Raw genomic sequence first — 23,442 nt, 5'->3', positions numbered from 1 at the left:
ATCAAGTTCCTGTTGCAGACTTCAGAGGTTCCCACAGAAACAAATAAACCAGTCTTTTCTTTGCTCTGTCTTGGGAGAAGTGAGCCAATCAACGTGATTTATTTTGTCTCTGACACTGACCTGTACCAACTGCTTCTCCCCCAAAATAATAAACCCCTTGTTACACTACACAGATATAGAATAATCTGCACTGGGGGGAAGTCCCTCCATACCCCCCCTTCAGTTTTATTTCCTAAAAAACTTTGTAATTTTTCTATGTTCTACCTAATGCAGATGAGGAAGATCTCGTTATTCATATCAGTCTTTAACTGAAAAGAACAAATGCTTATCTTTGAGTAACTATAACTTTCTGAGATACCCAGGTCAGTAGGATACTACTGCATGCCTGCATATATCCCACTTGTGGAACTTTTAGGAAATCAGTGGTCACTATCTCGTACGAGAGTGTAGGGGCATAAGTAATACAACTCAGTTCCTGTAACATCACCAGGCCATCAAAGCGGACAATCCCAAACAATGTCAAATTCATGTAAAATAAATACAGCATTTCCTAAAACTGTTCCCTTCTCTCTTTGAACTTCAGTGCAAACCTCACTTGGAAGTCAAGAAAAGGCAGCATCCTGTCACAATGGCCAGGGTGCGGAGCTGCATCCATCTAACAGTTTGGAAAAACACCCAGTGCAGCCTGTCACCTAATCTAGCAGCCAAGTTGAGTGCATAGAGGTTGACATTTGTGAGTGGGTTGCTCTGCATAACTGCCTCACAGATCTTGGGTACTGGCACATTCTGGGAGCAAACTGAGGGTGTTATTTGGGCTCTGGAAAATGGTGGGGACATGGTACACTGGCCAACTGGTAAGATAGGTGTGATGCAATGTATGATTTATTTTTACATCTTTAAGAAAAAAAAAAGGGTTGATTGTGGGCGTGGTCTGGTATGAATTCAGTGACAGCAGTCTAAGACATCTGCCTCTTTTCAGGTACTCTGTGCTGCTTATCTCTTCTGTGTGATGAACTCAGTCTGTTAGTGTAAGGGTGAATCAGAACCCAGCTACTGGAACAATCACTGCGGTTGGGCAGAAATAAAGATGCTAGAGTGTTCTCAGAGAAATGATTTTGGGGTGCAGATAATCCTTTTAGGGGGTGCATGGCATGGTTACCTGTCACTGGTGCTGCCACAATGGTGATGGCAGGGAACCCCCAGCAGGACAGGGAAGTCTGCCCTGAGCTCTGCTTAAACTGTGCTCACACTCAGAGTGCGAGACAGGGACCTGGTACTGGGACAGTCAGCTACAGCTGATACCTAATCTGACGTTATGATATTTGCATATCCAAACAAATGAGGCAATGCTTAATTTAAAAGAGTTAAAACCACCTTTTAAATACATAGTTGTAGGGATGGGGGTGGATATCCGAACACTCCAGGGGATTTAAAAAGGCAGATCAGCTGTAAAAGCTGTGCTGCTCCTCCAGCAGCATTTTCTCATGCAAGCAACCTGAAATGTATGATCTCCAGAAAAGAATTCCTGATGAAGTCCACCATGAAAACTTCAATGATAAACTGGATTCATGTAGGCCAAATATTACTTTCTTAAGTATTCTTTATGTCTTCTATAAAAATTTGTAGTAGTGTTATTTCAGATATTAGGAATAAATTTTACATCTGCTTATTACTTCAGCCTCACTTGATTTAAACTGATTCATGGCAAAAGGAAAAAGCAAAGTCTTCCTGATGCCAGGTTGTGCTGAGTCCTTTTACTTTAACAATGAGAGCTGTAACAAGTGGCAAAATCCCCTTCAGTTACAAAAAACACAGGATCATCTTTAGATCACTGGCTAAAAGTCATGTAACATAACTTTTAAATACCTCAGTGAATCAAAAGATAAAATTACCACTTAAGTGATATTTTTATGTATTTGTATTTTCTTCCTGAGGGACTTCCGTCTCTAATAACCAGCAATGATTTCAACAAAAAAATACAATGATTAAAGTACTTTGATCCCTGGCAAACACAGTATAGAATAGAAATATCCTGCCTTCATAAAGCATTTTTACTTCATAATTTTGAAATTTTTACATAAATATGTATGCAGTGCCCAACGTGTATGATATGTGCAAATACAGGTATAAAATATGTATATTTTACATATCAGATAATATTAATATAATGGACGTAGTTCCTCAAATATTGAAAAGTGGCCATGCAGTTTCTATCACAATTCATAAACTGGAGCAAAATACAGAACTCTACTTAATCAACAGCACCAACCAAAAGGTGCCAACCAGTTGAAGTGCTAGGAGAAATTCAGGTAGGCAACATGACTAGCTGACTGTGATGGTCACTATCTATATTGTTACATACATAAATATATGTGTGTGTATATATATATTCTTACTATATATATATATTCTTAAAATACTTCGACACATTTAAAAGCTGCATTCAAAAATCCACTGGAATAACAAGAAGCCAATGCCCCTAAACTGTAACATAACACTGGTTTACTGCTTGCCTGTACAGTACTTCACTTGAGGTTTATTTCCTAAAAATGATGCAGTAAAGGTCTTCCTTTAAAATGTTAACAAAAGACTAATCTGATTAGCTTGCAAGTTCTGATAGAACTACAAATAAAATATGAGAAACAAATATTTTTGTGTAAAACCATTCTAGAAGAATTTAATGGAATTTACTATCTTTTTACCAACATTTTAATTATTTCTGAAAACCATATATGGAAAATTGTGGAAGCTTATCCTTGATGGGCATTATATTCTACAATGTCCTCTCAAGATAATGGAAAAGAATCCATTTTTAAAATTTTCTTTAATGAAAGCACAGGACATTTTACACGGCATGTCAAAACACAAAGCTGGCCTGTGACAAGAGAAAAATCTGCTGTGCATACTGGCCAAGTACGTTGCTAGTTTACTTGCAGTTTTTCATCACCTGAGTCAGAGGGTACATGAGCGTGGTCAGTGATGCATTTATTCTAGGATTTCCTAATCTTCCATATGTTGACCAAACTCCAGTCAAGACTGTTCACCTCTGAAATTGCCTTTGCTAATCTTAGTGGCTACCAGTATGCTTACATTCAGTAGATAAAAATTACTCAGGTAATTAAGGAAATACTGGGGAAACATTTTGTTCTACTAATTTTAAACCACTATGGACAATAAATTAGCTAATTAGCAGAAACTTATGACAGACTTTTAATTTGTTTTCCAGAAATCTACTCAAAATAAGAAATTACTTCTGGCTGTACCTCAGGCTCCCATTCTGCAAAATGGGCATTGTGCTACCGACTCTTTCGAAAGCAGAACTCTATGGATGGAAAGTATGCTATCAGAAACAGAGCTAATAACAGTAGTAATGACAGTTTATTACTGTTATTATGATGATTACTATTTCAATTATGTCTATTAGATATGTGGTATTATTCATTACTGATAGTTTTCATATTCTTTGTGGAACCAAGGTGGAATCAAGACCTAACTACTGTGTTTTAAGAATACCCACAAATTCTTCAGGCGACACCTGGCTGCAGTTAATAAGATGCAATAGTGTGTGTCTGCACCTTAGATGATAGGCTGCGTAGAGTGCAGTGAGCAGAGATGGCATCCATACCCTTTGAACCTGTAGGCTATGTATTCTCAGCTCCAAATCTGGCTGACCTGCTGTCAGGCAGGTCGACCTGAAGCAAATGACCCAAAATAGAGTCACCAAATTTGGGTCTGCGACAGAGTGGTGAAGCTGCCAGGGACACAGGCAGCTCCCGTGAATGGGCTCACGGCTGCCAGGTCTCAGTGACGGAAGAGCTTCTTTCTGAAGACCCAAAATGTGAAAGATTTTCTCTAAGCATGCATGCATGTATCTACATTGCTGAGGAAAAAAGGCATCAGTGTGATTTTTAGACAAATAAGGGCACAAGATTGGTTTCAGCATCAAGGAAAGATCAAGCTCTCCCAAAATGTTATCCCTCTGCTGAGATGTCACAGCCAGATTCTCTGGTGTACTCTACTGAGAGATCTTGTACTTCAGCTTCATACTTTCCATTGTGAGTGTTTTTGAGAGGTTGTTTTTTCTTTACACAGCTTACAACTTAGTACATGAGCCTTGAAGAAACCTAGTGTTTTTGAGACCTCTGTTTCTTTACTAAATCAAGTTGAAACTAGCCAAAGAACTCAAAAGACACTAAAGATGGATATACAGCTTAACCAAGACACACACATAAACCAAATTATAAACAGTTTTCTCAGGAAATCGAACAGGGAAAAAATGACCTGGACAACCCTCTGTGGGCTGAAATCTCCTCTTCCCTCCTCTCCCCAGTTACAGAAGAATCTAGTAGAGTTACTCAGCTCATCACTACTCACTTCTCTTGGAGGGGGAAAGAGGTTTGTATTTGAATAAAAAACCCCCTATTTTTCTTTGCGTTAGAAGGACATCAGAGGAGAAGAACCTGATATGCTACAAATCTTCTCCAGCTAATTATAAAAGTGTAATTTGTAGCTCTATGGTAAAACAACTAATTGAAGCTCATCCTTCAAAACACAGTGACAAAACCCCACCTTCATGTAGAACTTCATTCTTTCTAGTTTTAATAATATTACCTATGAGTCTTTCCTTTCTTGCTTTACTTACTACTTCTATTGAGAGTATTAATTTACTATAAATCTAATTGTTTACCTGTGGCTTCTTCTAGTGTGGCAACATCCAGTCTGGGGCTGTAATTTCCATAACCAGCAGCAGTAAAAGCACGAATCTGGAAAACATACACTGTTCCTGGCTTTAGGTTATTGATAGAAGCTGAAGTGGACTTGGTTTTCACTGTTGAATAGGTCCTCTCCCTTTGATCCTGGAAACAATAAGACAAAAGATTAAATGACATTTACAGGTCAGATTTTATCATAGTTGCACATCAGCAACTGACTGCCAGCCTGGGTAGTTTATTTCAATTTGTTGAACGCTTTTTTCCCTAACATAAAAAATAAAGCATACTCTGCGGAGTACTACAAAACACTGTCAATGCAATGAGGAGCTCTAAGTGTAACATAAAATTCAAATGGGACGCTCATATTGTTACTCATAAAACATCCAGACATCAAATGATTGCTTCTTTGGCTTTGATTACATTTTATGAAATTTTGATGAGAAAATAGCTTGACCGCAGCTTTCCAGGTGGATCTGTGGGGTCTAAACAGTTCAAGGACAGGGAAATCTGTTTTTTTCATGGTAAGAACACCATTCCTTTTTACCTTCCAATACCTTTAAAACCTTCATGGTAAGAACACCCTCCCTTTTTACCTTCCAATACCTTTAAAAAATCCAATACTGCCAATGTATAACTGGCTGGATTTTGCACCAAATTCTGAGGTCCTTAAGTCAGTTTTCACTTAGCATTTTATCTCCAGCTTTTAGTCTTTTCTCAGGTTTTGACTCTATGACATCAAGAAGAACCCAGGGAAAGAAGCTCAGTATGACACCTCTTAAATTTGAAGCTGTAAGATTACAAACCCTATGAGTAAGAACTCACTTTCAACCACTACAAAAGCTGTATCACAGATCATTACAGTATTCAAAAAGCTCTACTTATTCATCACATTTACTGATCCAGATTATCTTTCAGCATAGATATGTGCAGCCCTGTTGATTTTCAGTGGCAGATGCAACCCTGATTTGAAGGGCAGAAGAGATGAATTAACCAACCATCTGAACACACCACATGACCAGAGGAGCACGAGCCGTACGAGGCAGTGCTAATGAGATGGATACAGAGAGAAGGAATAAATCTGTAACTCATTTCAATAGTATTTCACCAGCTAAAAATGATGGAGAACCTTCCCCCTTGCAGTCAGTAAAGCAGCAAAGGCTTTTTGCTGAGGTAGAGGGTTAAATACAACATACATGATTTCTTTTCTGAGATTCAGTAATCGCTTCTCCTGGGTCTTGCCCAGTCTGTCATTTGAGCAAGCCCGCCGGCTCAGCTAGCAACAATTTTTCATATCTTCTCCAAGAGGGTTTAAATCATCTGTAAGTGAGGACCATGATGGAATGTATGTTGGTATGTGAGAAAGAACAGGAATGCTTGGGAGATGAGAAACAAGTGTAAAGAAACATAAACAGTCAGGTTCGGGACTGTAAACCACAATGGAATTTCAGAGTTTGGGTTTTGATGCATAAATGAGGCTTATTTGAATTGCCAACAGTTCTTGCATTCAAAATAAGTAAGTAACAAAGAAATTAAAATAACCTGCACCAGAAATCTCACAGGACAGGCTTACTTGGGAGATTTCAGGCAGTTTCCATTCCAGCTCTAGCCAGAAGTGAGAGGTGAAAAAGAACACTTATCAGAATATTTCAGAACCACAAAAATGTTTGATTTAATTTGGCTCTGAAAGGAGCTGAAAGTTTAGATCTTTTTTTTTTTTTTTCTTTTAAACTAATGGAACAAAACTTTAACTGCCTCTGTCGTTCTGAGCAAGAAGCTTATGAAGTACTTTTCAAGCTGAACTGCATTATTTTGGAAGGAAGACAAGCATTTAAGCATTTGTGTTAATATTGTCTCACTGAATTAAAGGTATATAGTCCAGTTTATCTGTGACTGTTCGTAGGATGAGCTTCTTACTCTCTTTTATTCATTTCACACTAATAAGTATAATACTGGTAGGTTTCCCTCCTTTACAAAAGACCTTTAACATCAGTTCTTGTCTTTGCAAACATAGGAAACTGGCAATTAAATTCTGCTGCTTATTTAAAGTAACATGAATATATAGAGAAAATAATAAAAGCCACATTCTAAAAGCTATCATTATATGAAAAGTCTAGTATCTTGATCATTTTTCTGTCATTTTCCACTACCTATTTAAATAAATTAGTTTATTTTAACAGGTTAGAAACTACTCTGCAGATTAAAACCTAAGTTTTAATTTGTAGTTTGTTTTTTTAAGGGTTTTTTTTGTGCAGAGAACAGTTTTGCCTTTGGTAAATACGTAAACTTTTTTTTTTTTTTAATGTATGGGCTTTATTTGTGTGTGTGTGCACACAGATATGCTTGAGGAATAAAAATTGCCTGCTAAAATTAGTAAAATATCTTTAAAAAATTGTTTAGCTGTCTGTACATATCTGGTAAATTTTGTTATGTCATTAAAGTGAACAACTTAAACTGGGAGTTAGCATCAACAAATAAACATGTTATACCTTTCCCAGATCATATAAAGATCTTTTGGTAAGTATATTTGTGTAATTCAGCACTGAAAATTAGATGTGACACTTGATATTATATCCAATCTGGTCTGAATTTACCTAATTCTATGTTACCCAGTAAGCTGACATGCTCTTTTTGATACAGAGGTACTATTACCTTGTTTGCAGAGATGAAATGTCTTCATAAGTGATCACAAAGGAGCTCCTTTGTTCGTTTCTTTGCATTTTAATTCTTTCTTTTTTCTCCCAGCATGTTTTATAAAAATTAGGAATATGTTACGTGTTGCAGTAAATTTCCCAGGGAATCTGGAGGAGTCACATTTGGTCTGGGTCCCATGACAAATATATAGCTGCACAACCTGCCTTCACTCTGCTTTCATCCAGCTTACGGTTGCATGTGGCCCTACTTATATGCTTGTCAGAATTTTTTTATTCTGGAGTACTTCAAAGTTATCATGAATGTAGGCCTAGACACGCTGAAATGAATGGCAAAACTCGGACTGACATCAATAAGACTGCAATTTCGCTCTACCAGAAACAGAGATCACTTCATCTACTATTGAAAAGCAGCCCTCAATTCATTATTGTGTTGAGAGAACAAGTGAAAAATAAATTCCACAATGCTGGGACTTTTTAAAAGGACAAATAAGGAATATTTATCAGCTGAAACTGTAGGAAGTGCTTTGGAAGTTTTCAGACATTGAGCTGAAGCTGGCCAGCTCATACGGAAATACCAAATGCAGTCAAAAGTTGTATTATTTGATATATCATCTCAAGACTGGAATTACAGTGACACCGAAGGAAATGAAACAAGCTTTAAACACAATGTAGAAGAGACAGGAAAATGACAACTATCATGGTAAAATATCCAAGGCCAACTTAACAATAAAAAAAAAGTGGAAAATAAGGCAGATTTAAAGCGGATATTTCATTTTTAGAATACCAAAATACAATATATGAGACATAGGATAGCAATAATAATTGCAGTGATTTGCTAGTTGTTAAAAATGAGCAAAATCACCGTGACTTTGAAGAGACAGGATAGTTGATAGCTGATGGCGTTAACATTGTTCCACAACACAGCAAGCGAACATGAAGCAAACAGAACATTGTTGAACATTACAGATAATCTTAGCACTTACTTTCTCATAATACTTGATTTCATATTCAGTAATGACTCCATTGGGATGTTCTGGTTCCTGCCAGGAAAGCTCCACGCTCCTCTGCAGCACTCTCTCTTTCATTACTCCACTAACTTGCGAGGGAGCTGTTTGGACAAGATGTGTCAATAAATAAAAAGCAAATTTGTTGGATGCCTAAAATCAAATGTCATTACTGATCCACCCCATGCTGAGCCACTTTCATTAAGGTAAAAGAAAGCACCTTTTCATAGCTCACAATTCAAAGTTAATGAATATTCAAGCAGGACCCTATTACTGTTCATAAACTTAGAATGGAAATCGAATTAAAGTGCAAACAGCAAAAAGTGGCATTGTTCAAGTTAGTGCAAAACTGAGATTGATGGGATAGGAATAACAATTAAGCAAATTAATTCTGATTAAGATAGCAAAGTAGATTTTTAGATTGATGTGTAGTAAATTAAGAGTCTAAATATTTATTGCACATGTTTCTGAAATGCGCATAAAAAGAAAAATAATGTTTTAGAAACAAAATCACATTTTAGGCTGATTTCATATAACTGATTCCAATTCTGCTTAAAAAATAATCTGTCACACTATCTGATTACGACATGACTGGGTGATGAAAACAGCTTTGTTAAGAGACTAAACCCCCTCTTTTTCATTAGTTGAAACCTTTCCAGGATATTCGTTCTTTAGAGCTGAACTTTCCATATTTGGTCTTGGCATTTTTTGTAAAGTGTGAGACAATTTAAGAAGTAGATCTTATGAAATAAAGGGGGCACTGTCTTCCTCCACCTCACTCTACAGAGACATACATACATGGACACTTGCATGCATGCACACATACACACAGATTTTCCTAATAAACATCACCCACAAACAAGCACCTTTTGAAATTAAAAAAAACCCAACCCAACAATGTACAAGCATTATAGAGCCATTGACTCTTATTTAAAAATGTTTAAGAGAGAATGTAATAAAATATGAGACACTGAAAAAGTAACTTGCTTTATCAGCTTATCTCATGTTTAACAAAAGAGCAAGACGGTGGATTTTCTGCTGATGTGCAGTTCCAAAGGAGGCCAAACATCACACTTTTCCTCAAACATACATACTGCCTATAGGAATGTAGCACAGAAGTCCTGTAAAACCACAGCTCTTTAAAAAACAACTATGGCACTGGAACCATACAGAACTTGATCTTGTTCTCTCTCAATTCAATGGAAATAATTGAAGGGTGTAACACTGCTCATGCAAAAGATAAATAAAGAAAGGACCTGATCCTCAGCCCCCTGCAGTTAAAAGCAAAATGACATTTATATGTACAGGAACTGGGTCATATTTGGAGAGCAGACTCAGACACAGGAAAGGAAATTAAAACTAGAGATAAATTTATTTATATCTTTTTCAAGTATAGAATCTAGTACTGATTCTATGCTTGTTTGTTTGAACAAAAATTCTGAAATTTCTAAATCTTTTCTAGGCAAAAAAAAGAACAATCTTATTTCAGAACTGTATATGAAGCTTTCACTATGTAAAATGATGTACAGTATTCAGATAAAACCAGATTCTTATCCCATGCAATAAGCAGGTGAACTTCACTTTCTTTATTTAATTTAAAGAACACAGAAATAAAACATCTAGAATGTGCTCTCCTGTAGCATTAAGGATAAAAATCTAATGATAAAGTAAAAATATCTACAGCACAATCAAGACAATAATCGTCTAAAAACCTTAAAATTTCATTGTTAACTTCTTATTTTAATTGTGAAGTTTCTAGCCTTTTTTATTGTAACATGTATATTCATGTAGGTTTTTAAATTAAATTTATTTACATTTCATTAGAGGCTCCAAGAATCCATGAAAATTAAGGATTGAAGCCCTGCACGATAATCTTCATCATGAACTATTATGTTGTATATAACCAATATAATCAAAGTTGAAGACCTCTTAATGTAGGCTGCCTAGCTGATAAAATCATAAAATCGTATCATGCAAACACCATGGGTTGATACACCATTCCAAAGCCAGGATCACTGTCTTTCACTCTTCTTGCATTCTCTTTCTAAAAGCTTAGAGCATTTTCACTCTCTAATTAGTGAGATATATTCTTTTTTGTAGCTAAGAGTCTGGAATGCAGCAAACTAATTTAGTCTGTCTAGTTTTCTTTGCCGTGATTAACTAGTTGTCTTCTTTCTTTGTCTAAATGAGTACCACAGCATCCTGGCTGCATTTCAGCGAGGTCATTATATTTCATGTATAATGTTCTATCTCATCCAGATAAATGTTTTCAAATTGCTTATTTTACATTTTTAGATGTCCAAAATTGTTAATGTTCATACTTATCATGAAACAATTTTATATTACCTAGGTCACTGGAGTTTGTTCTCAACATTTGCTGCCTTTTGTTTTAGCTTATCAAATTTTTGCATTCTGTTGGTCATAGCATTCATTTTGTTAAAGCAGTGAAGCAAAATGAACTCACATCCTCTGGTATTAGTTAACTCTGCGTATGTGGGGAAGCAATAGCAATGCAGAGAAGGAGGAACAGAGAAGGGGGAAGATTTTAATCGGGAAATTAAATATACTATGTGAGATTCCTACTTAACATCCGTACAAAGTATACCACAAACAGGCATATTCCATTCTTAAGGAATTTCCATTCAAAACAAAATCTCAGTGATCTATCAACATTGCAAGACAGCATTCAAAACTCTTAAATAAATGCACTCTAAAATATATTTCTTGTCAATTAATATTCTTTTCATTCAAGAATGGTCAGATTAAAAGCTGGTTTTGGTTTGGGGGTTTTTTTTCACTGTGTTTTGGCTCCCCCTCCCCCCAAATAAAAACATGCTACTTTTCATTGGTGGAAGAACCACATGAGGAAGAAGAGAAAGTCCAACCCTGCAGACTGTATATGTTGGTAGCTCTGAAGACAATGATGTTGTATATAATTCTCATAACACATGATATTCCTAAAATGCAGTAAGTTACCTAAGTTTATTTTGTGTCCCCGCATTTGTTGGGGGAAGAAGGGAATCATCAAATTGGTGGAAGCCAGAGTATCCTCCTCTGGCAAGGTACACCAGTCTGTTGTTACTGCAAGAAAATCTCTGTGAACTGGAGCAATCACGTAAGCCAATCTATTGATGTGAGAGGCTAGATGTATATGCTATCTTTATCCTGCCTTTTGGCAGGATCTTTTCTTGATCTGTGCTTAATGAGGGTATACAGGTCAGAAGCATTTTGTTCTTTATTCTAGTATAATAATTTCCTCTGTATTCTCACTGTGCCTTTCTTACAGACTGTTTTGTATTCATGTTTTATTTGTTCTGGCTTCCTCACACTTCCTTTTAAACCTTTAGCCCACTTCTCTTTGCCTATCCATGTTAATTAATTAACAACCTATTTATGGTTTTGAAACAACTATGTTTGAGGAAGCTTGAAAATGAGTTAAAACATACAATTCATCCCTAAATACAAGATAAAATATGGTATTAAATCACACACACAAAAAAAAGCCAGAATTAAAAATACCATTTTTGTTCCATTGCTAGCTAAACCAAAATAACAATAACAATAACAATTATTATTATTATTAATAATAATAATAATAATAATACCCCACAACTATTTCAGGTATTTTTTTCTTTTAGTAGTCTAGTTCTTGCCACTGCATCCATAGCAAAGTTGTTCACGATAAAGACACTTCTTAACAGCATTTCTAGGCAACTAAGTACCCAGTCCTGAATGACTTGCGCGTGCATAATCCCTGCTGTATCACTTCAGGTTACAAAGAAGCATCACTTGCCAAAATCATTATTTCCATAATATATTACACTGGGGGATACAGGCTGTTCAAAACACCATTTGCTATCAACTTTCCTTCTGATATACCTCATCTCTTCTTTTTCTCCTTCCTGCTGACACAACATCCAATGCATCAAACACACACAGCCTCTCAGGGCTAACAGGCAGATGTACCTACACATGCTGCATAAGAAAGTACTTCGAGAATGACAGGCCCTCAGCACACTCATTCACCTTTTTTAAATGTTTCAAATATACCATTCAGCAAAAGGAAAAATTGATTTTCACCAGGTTTCAACATCACAGCCACAGAGAAATATAACTCTGCTGGGCTTTACTGATAAAGCCTTCAAGTTATATAGATTTCAAGCTGGTCATCATTTTCAGATCAAGTTATAGAAAAAGTTAAAACTGAGGTGTCAAAAAGAGCAGGATTTTCCGAGGAAATATTCTGTTCCAGAGAGAATACTGCATCTGGTAGACTGATGTGTTACATCCGTACTGCTAAGCCAAGCATATGGTATATTATTAATATGTGCAAATATTTAGGTATAGAAAACTGTGGTGATTGTTTTGGAAGGCATTGCTTTTAGTCCAGACTCCTCTGAAAATATTATAATATAATATTGCTCATGCCTTTAATCTCTGTCCTTAGCTACTCTCTGGTTCTCATGCCTAACATTTCCCTTGATCCACAGTGTACACTTTCCAAAAGACAAAGTGAGATGCAAAATTAAATCTTTTGCACTTTGTATCAGAAGAAAACCCCATACAAAATACTAAACCAAAACAATAAAAACTGAAAAATGAAAACAGGTGAAGCTGGACTTTCACATATAAGAGGAACTAGGCATAATGCATGAATTGCTAGCAAAAAATCAGCTGTAACACCTTTCTACTGAAAAAACACAACTCGGCAAAAGAAACATACCTAGCCATTTCTTTGAGATTTCCTAAAGTCCTGCATCTTGAATGTGTCTCAATTCCATCAACAGCATCAGTCATGGAGACTTTTAATTTGATCCTTTTTAAAAAGTGTCTCTAGAAGCAGCATCCCGGGTGTTTAGTAGTTCACATGTATAAAACAAACTATTAAAAATCCTCAGAAGTAAGGGTTTCAATTCTGTAGTCCCACTTCATGCAGAAAGTTTCACAAATGAACATGAGTAAATGCTCCCAGTGCAGGACCAAACCCTATATTAACAAATGCTACCAAATCCACGTTTGCAACTCCAGCTTCATGATTTGTTATACAAAGACTAATGAATGAATGGGCTATCAGACTTCCTTAACCATTTTTTTGTATTTCTTTATCTTATAATAGCAATAATGTGCTTAAGGATATCTGAGCTTCGTCTTGTACTTGCTGAAATCAACAGTAACACTTTCATTTTCATAGCACGGGACTCTTACAGCCCTTCCCAAAGGACAAAAACTCTTGGCTTTTGGCCTCTTTCCTTTTCATACCATGAAGATATGCAGCAATTGCTCAAAACCACCAGCTTTTCATACAGCAGCAAAGACATCAATTTTTACATCCCTGTAAAACTGTATCTTAGGGCCCAATGTAAGTTTTACATTACATGAAGCATTAATACCATTTTTCTACAACAGTGTTCTACAGCAGTTGGGGGCTGTTTTGAGTATTCAGCCTGAAGGGGACATTGCTAACAGACGCAAACCATGGAAAAACAGAGATATTGGCATCCCAGTGGTTATAACCTACTCTATTATTTCTTTTTAAAATGTCTTCGCTGTCTCCTTTCTTGGCAGAAATCTTTAGATAACAGAGTTGCTTTGACTCTACATCTATTTTAAGTGCGACTGGAATCTGGCGTCTTACCAACAACAAATGCAAAATGAACCCATGTATATATGAAAATAGTAGCAGAAAATATACTGATGTTAGCTCTTAAACGGTTGTTCAGGAAGAGAATACAAAACTCCCTATATTCTATTAACAGTCCTGCCCCAAGATTATCCAAATGGCACTCTTCTGCACTGGCTTGCATACTAATTTGCTCCCAAGAGAAAGCATGTAAATGAAGTCATAACCTGGCCTCCACCATGCTCTGGTTTGCTCTGAAGGGAAACTTAGGCATCAGAATTGCCGAAATTACTAAATAAGAGTGGTAGGCAAACAGATTATACACCCTGAGGAATTGCAGCTACCGCTGTGAGGGGCCTGGGGTAAGCATGTGGCACCACACTGGGTTTTATGCTGGTCTGATGCAGTGTGCCTCAGCATACCTGCCCTCGCTCGCTTCTGAGGAGCTGTCTGATGTACATAGATGACACTGGAAACAAAACCTTGACAAGGGTTTGTAGGTATGGGGCAAATTTTAAGACTTTACTGTGTAGATATATTTCCCTTATTTGTTTATTCTGTTTCCTATAAGGATACAAAGGCTTTGTGTGAAAAAGAATTAGATATGAAGTTATATATATGTAAATATATCTCTATCAATTGTTTATTATATTTATTATAATATTAAAATTATTACAAATTTCAGAGCACCGTAATATGGTCGTGCTACTCAAGCCATGATAGAAAGCTGCCACAGCTTGTCCTTTGAATGCTTGGGAAAAAATGCCTACATTTCTCTTCATGTTTACGCTAATATGTACAATAATTTTCATGGCATTTTATATGATGGTTCATGCAAAAAAGATAACAGAAAAGAATACGATAGCTCTTAAACTGAACATTATTAAATGGATAGATGGAAATTCCTAAGATTTTCTTTTTTGTTACAGTGTATTTCTCTCCCCTCAGTTAAGTCTCCACATGACAAAGCAGCCCATGATAAAAGGTTATTGAGTACCACTGTATTATGCCATTAGTACCCATTGCTTTGGATCAATGACAGAGAAATTCCCCACTGTGTTTACAAGCTGCAGCATTCAAAAAGAGACCCAAATAAATCAGATATTTTACACTAACAATATGCTACAGAGAAGCCATTTTAACTTCCTCTCTGACACACTTTACTTTTTGGCTCATAAATATAACACAGTGTGCTTACAATGCTCTGTAAGCCATGAGCAGAGGCACACACGGCTCTCTGGGCCACTTGGGGATGTCCTGAGTACATGTAACAGGCAATGAAGTTAAGTAATACTGGACTGCATTACTCCATTACATTTTTTGCCATTGCTTTTGTGGTTGAGAAACTCTCAAATTACCTGCTGATTTACAGAGAGGATCAGAAGCAGTAGTTACCTGAATACTTTTGCAAATCAATTAATAAATGTAAGTCAAAAAATGAGGGAAAACAATAAATACATTCCGATTTCCCCCAATATTATTAGCAAAGTTCGAAGAAAGCTTACGCTCAAATAGTGTTCTTACCAAATATGTAGTGATTTACTAATTGTCCCTATCTGTTCCTTATCTGATGCATTTAAAATAGTTGATGGTTTGGTAATTCCTTCATAAAGCTCAAAACTCACCAGCTGGATCAGTTTTATATGTTGTCTACTCTCGCAAAATTCTGGGGAGGGAAATGAATAAAAAGAGAGAAAAAGAACTTACCAGAAAGAAATGAAACAGTTTACAAAGATCAGGGCTGACAGTTTGTCTATCATGTTTTGGGGTTTTTTTTCTGGTCAGAGTCTACATCTAGACCCATTCTATGAACTCCCCTGTTTCTCCTGCCTGACATTTAGTACAAATATTATTGTCATGTCTGTATCCCATTTCTTCCAAAACTGGTGACTTGGGCATCAATCAGTGCTGAACGGATGCTGAGTTGCGTAACAAGTGACAACATTGACTCCCAAGGTATCCACAACTCTTGCTTTGTGAATAAGTTTTGACATGTCAGGCACAAACCTGATTATTACAAATGTGTTAGAGTAACAAACCAGCCTTACAAATAACAGAGAGGGGCTTTTGTTCTCCTGAAGCATTTGTTTTCCTTTGCAGAAGAAATATTTCTATGTTAATTAGATTTTTCTTTTGTCCTGCCTTCTTTTGCGATTCATCTTTCATAACTCTTTTTTTTTAGCAGAAACATCTGCCACCAGCCTTGCAGTAAATCCTTGGCACACAGGTATTATTCTTCATTAAAGAAAACAAAACACCACAAAACTCCCCAAAGATGAGGATACTCTTTTCCCTGGTGGGCTACTCAGACACATTATGTTCTCCTTCTGTCTCCAGTCATCTCTGCTGGCAAGTGTCAATTACAGACACAGGTTTTAGGGAACGGAAGGATAAAGCACAATTTACAAACACTTTCCTCTGGAAGCAGACAGGTGTAATGACTGAGACTGTTTGCTGTAATTGAATTTCATGCTGTCATCTATTCAGTCACAAAAAGATGTCAGCTTCAAGGATGCTACTCATGGGGAAAAAAAAAACAAACCACAAACCAAAACCCCTTAATACATTCTCATTGCTACTGTATAGCTAATATTGCCACCCTAGTTTGACTTCTCTGAAGTTGCTTTTGCTGGAGAGTTTGAGGTGAATAGAATGTGGCTTTGGAGGCCTATGGACTAGTACGATTATGTTTATTTAGTGTATGATGTCCAAGACACAATTGAATGAATTCCAGCCCCATAACAAAGCATTTTGTTTCAGACATAGCCAACCAAAATCTGGAAATAAAGTGTCATGCCAAAAAAATAAAAACAGTTGATCAAATATTAACAGAAAAGCATATAAATATTCTATAAAGATGTCAGCACAAACCAATAATTATCACTGTGCCAGAGGTTTGATCAAACTGACGTTTTCAAAGACATAATTGTTCAGTGGGGAAAAAAAAATTACTCTACTAACATTCCTAAAATGTGTACAACTTCTGTTCCAACCTTCCAAATTCCTGTGAAATGCATTATAATGGCACTGCTAACGACGGGCATATTTCTGAAAGCAGCATGGGTGGTATTCACAGGGAACGTAGGAAGAATTCCTTGCAAAAATGGCTTGCATTTTCTTCTCATGTTATGAGGCTGTACTTCTTCTCCCACAGAGCATTAAATCTCTATCATTTAAGGAGATAGACAGATAGATAAATATCTGTCTGGGAATCTCTGCTACAGCGATAAATACAGAAGTAACCAGCCTGAAGTTAGTGACTATGCACAGGAGTGAAAGTCATGGCCATGAGAGGAAGGTCAGGCACAGCAGTCAGCCTACGACTCCCTCAGTCAGGGCTTGTGGAAGAAGCAGTTTCACTGACCAGAGTGAAGTCACCACTGTAGAGAACTGCCACGGACATAAATACCTTGAAGTATAAAAATTCATGTACATTCCAACAACCGAGAAAAAATCCATTTGATACAATGTTGATTGTCCCAAATGAAATAATTTTGGAAGTATGCACGAGCCGTTCAAAAAATACTGTCATGCAAAAGCAGAAGGAAAACCTCTTATCTGAGGGGGAACGTATTTTGTAAAGTGAAGCTAGTTGATTGATTTGAATATACAATATAAATTAAAGTCTGCCTATTAAACAGCAATAATTACTTTAGAGATAATGCACATATTTACTTAATAATAAAATAGACAAAATTTGTATGAAAATATCTTCAGTTTGGTTACATTTTCTCTTTTTTGTAACTAACAGTATTAAAACTTGTAACAGGAATAACACATTTCTAGGACTTATGCAACTATATATGATAAATTGGCATGATTTTTAAAAAATGTAACCCTACCATCTATAACACAAACAGTAAACTCTAAACATAATTTCCAAAAGACCTTAAATATTCTTGACTTTGAGTAGACTTTGGTTTCTAAATCTCCTTACTGCTTAAAATAACCTTTGATTTGGGGGGAATTTTTTTTGTTATTTGAGAACATGCTATGGTTCAACGCTTCTCCAGCTTCTGCTCACTGGAAAACTTTGCACAAAGACTTGTCTGATGCAGAAACTTATTAAACTGGAAAGACATCAATCATTTAATGCAAGAATTTACTACGTGGTTTTAAAGGCTGTACAGAATCATCATCTTCTTACAGACTTTCTAGTGGCTTCACTTCCCTGAATGCTATGAGGTTTAAGGGAAACCCAAGTTCTATATCCAAAGGTTAACTTCTTGGAGATTTAGATTACGAAAATGTCAGTTGCACAAATTATAAACCCATTTAGCTTTCTGATTAGTTCAACTTCTAGCATATCATTTAGGGCTCAATTCTGACCTCTCATCAATTATATTTTAGTTTAGCTGCATTGATTTTATCTAAGTTATCCTTGCTTTATACCAATGGAAGTAAGATCAGAATCAGGTCCTAAGGGTAAAGTAATTAAAGACGTTATTACCCCAACTGATTATGCAATGTAGCTACATCATTAATTGATTACAATGTTTTTTAACAAAAATATTAAATTTCTTTGCCAATTTTACAGAGATAGGTTTTTACTCTTTTATTTCAGAAATAGTTCTGGATGGGATCCAGACAATCTAACTTAGGCACCTGGGTGCACCTACCCTTTAGGCGACTACAGCTCTCCTAAATTAAGTGCTCAGGCTCCCCCAAATAGCTTTGCTCCTTGTGACAGAGAGGTAAGTGCACTGCAAGATCCAGAAAGAGATCCTGCCTGTTTAAACTGAGACCCATAAATTTGAAAACATCTTCATTTTAAGGCCTTTGAAAAACTTTCTCCACTGGCTACAGAGTGAATTTAGGCACTGATTTTAGGAGCAACAGATGACCTGGTACACCAAATAAACCCGACACATAACATTTACATACTTTTTAGGTGACGTAGACCCCATCTTCCTCACACACTATCTAGAATTTCTTCCTATCTCCTAAATTTTCCTTGTGAATTTAAGGAGGTGTATTCCTTGATCCTTAAAGCACCTTAAGGTAATTAGTCTGGAGTCTGCTCTGACTTACTTCTCATGCAAATCTTGTAGGATCCAGGTTTCTACTTACAATAGCATAAGTCTAATTCTTGATGACTTTAGAGGTATTTTAGCAAGCTGCTAGCTAAATATTGTAACTACTTACGTAACTTCAACTTCACAATTGCAGGGAATCAATTTAACGCAGAAAATATTCCTAAGTAGAATTGAAGCGTTAACTGAAAGTTTTATAAGAAAAAAGAGCACAGAACAACAAAACCAGAGCAACAGCTTCTGGGTCTGATTCTTTTTCAATTTTTAATGATGTGAATAAATAGCGACTGCACTGACTCCTTTCATCCTGGATGTTGAACTTTAATCAATATCCAGGATGAAGGAGATGAAAATGGAGCTCTTTGCAGTAACAGAAAACCATGCAACGTTTAGTCAGAAAGGTTAAACTTAAAAAAAAGATACAAAGCTGGTTCTGTTTTATTGCAGAATTACTCAATATATTGGAAAAATAAGCAAAATTGCATAAGCATCCTTGAATAGTTTATTATGGTTCTATTTATCCTAAATAATAAACTTGAGATCTGATTCTCCATTCCCTCACTCATAGTGAAGGTATTGGGAGAGTGCAGGGTTGCCCTCTCTTTCAGACTGCATGCAACTTATGCTGTCCTGTTAAATAAAAGTATGGAAAAAGGGTGTCTACACATCTTACCAGTCCTTCCAGGTTGTAAAGGATACAGCAAAAAGACAGTAAAACTGGCATGTCACAAAAGAAATTAAACTTGAGTCACAACCACAGCACTACCCTGTGTTTTAAAGAAAATTACTATTTTCCTACACTGACTGTATAGATCATTTTTCAATTACTATTTTTCTTTGAGAGGCTGCAAGTCTACAGTAGAAATTATTGCTACCTACATGTATATATAGCACAAAAGTTGTATTCACCACCAACATCAAAAGACTTAAATTTAGTGATTCCAAGGCACATCACCAGTAGAGCAACTCAATTTACATGAGTGAGCAGAGTGTACAATATGGTTCGTATTTAGATTAGCCAAACAATATGACATCATTTAGACCAACAGTGTATTAAATACCAGAATGTGCAAGGTTGCATAGTATCTAAACAGAAACAGCAATAGGACTATATCCTCTGAATATCAGTCTATTGCCTTATTCATTTGAAAAAGCTCCAGTGTAATTATTTATATTCATGAATATATTATAATACACATATTAAGATGGATATACATCAGAATCATGAACATCTATAGCTTCTTTCCTTAATGAATATGGTCTCAGCACTGCTTACTCTATGAAATGAAAAAAAATAAATTATTGGTACTGGAATTTCCCGTGATAATAAATATACTGAATGTTCATTACTCTCCCTTAAATGTGCATATAAAAACCCTGCCTTAGAAAATAACTATGCTAAAACACTTAGAAACTCCTCTCATGATCATTCAATGATAAAAATACTCAATCTACTCATTACCTAGATATGAGTTTCTATAGCTCTTTATGTGACCCCCACAGAAAAAGGTGGAATAGTAGAGAAGTTACTTAACTAATCAAAGCTATACTGTGCACATGCTCAAGGTTAATAAAAAAAAGCAAAAAACTTTTCCCCTTTGTTCTGATTAGCTAACAGTGGTTGAATTAGTCATAAAATAAAGCTGGCAATGATAAGGGCATGTCTTATTTTAAATCTCTCCTTGAAGGTTTTTTCTTTTTTTAACCTTGTAATTTCTCTAATCCAAACTAAATTAAAGGTTTATGAAATACGCATATAAAGTCAAATAATATAAAGACTCATGGCACTTTTATAATAACATCCGTATCCCACAGGAACCAATCAGAACTTCATACATGCAGTATGTGTGCAGATTAGATAGGATAGATATCTTCAAATGGAAATGATTGCAAACTGATTTTAGAGTGGAGCACCTAACAGGCTTATCTTTATTAAATGAGCATTTACTATACACTGGGCTGCATACATTGCAATGTTTAAGGTAGTGTACAATTTATCAATAAATACAATTCTCCTTATCTGAACACAAATTTCACCCTTTTCCCAAGTGTGCAATACCTGCCTGGACTGATCCCATCTACTATTGCACCTGAGATATTAAAATACAAGTCTAGTCTCCTTAAGGTCCTTTCAGTTAGTGGAGAAAGAGATCCTGCTCGTCATTTAGATCTTACGGTAAGCAAGTCTTAGGTGGGCCTTTAAGTTAGATTTTTGTTGCTCCAGGTGTGTCCTGAGATAGAACCTACATCACTTGACTGGTAGGACTGTTTGTTCATGCTACATCTTTCACAGGGTTTGGGGTTTTTTTGTATTATCTTATTATCATTATTCAGTTTTAAATGGTTAGTCTAATAGTTGTTTTCTGTGCTAAAAATACAAAGATGCTAATTTCTGGTATTTGTGTCAATTTATTACCCGTAGGTGGGAACTAGCCTCCCTAAGTTAAACTCTTGAGTCTATGCAGTAGATGCCTAATGAAAAACTCTCCCAAGAAGAAATCTAATCAAGGAAAGGGGCTGCCCTAAAAGGCCTCTGGAGAGACACCCTGTCTGGTACAGCTCAGGCACCCAGCTAGGGAGGCAGGACTTCCGTCTGAGGGACCTCAGAAGCATCTGCCACTCTTTAAGAAATAAACGAGGCATGCCCTTTAAGAAGTATGGTTTACTCAGAGCTTAAAATTTGTGTCGATACGTGATACAAAGCAAAGTTTGGCAGAAGGAGTCTACCACCTACCCACCTTTCTGCTGCAGTCATTAACTTTTCTCCAGGATCCCTAGAAACCACTCTCACCCCTGAGATACAAATAGACTTTTGAGTTTCTGCAATTTATTTCCACAAGGTTGTATTCTATGAAACAAACATAAAAGATACGTAGATATACATGATAAATTAGGATTGTGACTCATGCGGGTTTGTGAGGTGTAACATGTGAACAGCTAGCCAGCTGACCTACAGCACAACAGCCATATAAGTGACTTAACAGTGTCTTAAGTGACTGAGCTTGGACTGAAGTTACAGGATCACCCCAAATTGTCCTTAAGCCCTACATTTTACTGTACAGCAAATCTATCCAGATTACATACTCTAGTGTTAAGTATGTACTTCTTCCCTTTTCAACTCTGTGGTAAGCTGCTGGCAGATTTTAAAAAATAAGAGATCATCAATATGGTATTTTAAAATAATTAGAATATATTTTATATGTATATATATTTAATAACAAGTTAGGTCTCAAAACTCCCCCCCCCCCAAAAAAAAAAAAATCAAAAAAGAAAATCCAAATCTGCAGCATTTTTGCATAAGATGGATTCAATTAGTGTGAAACTATCCTAGTTGCTCCTTTCCTTTAGTTTTCATACTAGTTCATAGCTCAGGGAATATGGCAAAAGAAGGAAGAGGGAAGGGAAGGGAAGGGATGAGGGTTTTTTCAATCAGAGCCTTCTGTTTGAGAAATCAGATGCCTGCATCTGCCTCACTGACTTTAACATGAAGAAAGCAAAACCTGGAAAAATTCCTGACTGTGCAACAGCAAGTGAAGTGCCATGACTGGTGTTGAGTACTGGCTCAGTACTTCCAGAAGGTCAGGAATGCAAGCAGTTGGCTAGAGTTTAAAGGAAGCTTAACTGTTAAAAAGAAAGCCATTTTAATGACTTACCAGACTCTCAGAGCAGGTTAAGCTGTCTGCATAGACACCAACAATGACAATAAAAATGTTAGACTAAAGAAATTCTCCTTACCTATAGAATATCAATGTTTATCAGAGGAACTTTATCTTGTTCTTAACAAGTTGAATCATGTAAAAACAAGATCAATAAGGGAGGATGTCTTTAAAGCTCCACTGTTGCATAATGGAAATTACTTTGAAGAGCTGGCTGTGTGTTCATGGAGAGTTAGCAAACTGTCCCTGCAGGTGCTGATGACATTAGGCAGCTCAAAATACAATATTTCACTTGAAGCATATCTGACTCATTCTATTGGCATAAACATCACATGTTTAGCATTAACCGCTTTTAAAACCTGCTTTATAAATATATTTTGCTTCTCTTTCCAACGGCTGTCTTCTACTTTCCTTTGTTGCAAATATTTTTGCTTGTTACTTTTGCCTCTGACAGTTTGACGGTTATTACCTTAAGACATTGCAGGTGTTCTTTAGTCCTTTTCAAAGAATCATCTAGGTACCTAAAGCCTTCAGCACATTAACAGGTGACTAATTTTTAATGGTACATCTAAAAGAATAAAGCTCAGAGGCAGAAAATCAAATAAAAATAAAATGGAGATAGGAGCACTTAATGTTTCTTAAAAATCCAGTGGTATTATTTTAAAGCTGAAATGAAGAATAGTCTAATCACTAACATGGCACTGCAACACTCAGGTTATAACAAATGGAACACACTGCCCTTTTAATTAGGCTATTAATCAGCAGA

General features: G+C 36.2%; 1 protein-coding gene across 6 annotated transcripts in view; it reads right to left on the bottom strand.

Moving 5' to 3' along the window:
- Window positions 1–23,442, bottom strand: part of EPHA7 (EPH receptor A7) — a 167,341-nt gene that overhangs the window by 37,057 nt on the left and 106,842 nt on the right. For all 6 annotated transcript variants that reach the window (XM_052781488.1, XM_052781492.1, XM_052781489.1 and 3 more), the window contains exons 6-7: window positions 8,347–8,471; window positions 4,688–4,856 (exon numbers count right to left, since the gene is read on the bottom strand). In XM_052781488.1, coding sequence (XP_052637448.1) covers window positions 4,688–4,856; window positions 8,347–8,471 — 294 coding nt within the window. The remainder of the gene's footprint in view (window positions 1–4,687; window positions 4,857–8,346; window positions 8,472–23,442) is intronic.

This window comes from Harpia harpyja, chromosome 3, assembly GCF_026419915.1.
Source record: "Harpia harpyja isolate bHarHar1 chromosome 3, bHarHar1 primary haplotype, whole genome shotgun sequence".
Lineage (NCBI taxonomy): Eukaryota > Metazoa > Chordata > Aves > Accipitriformes > Accipitridae > Harpia > Harpia harpyja.
This window is presented reverse-complemented; position numbering and strand designations above follow the sequence as displayed.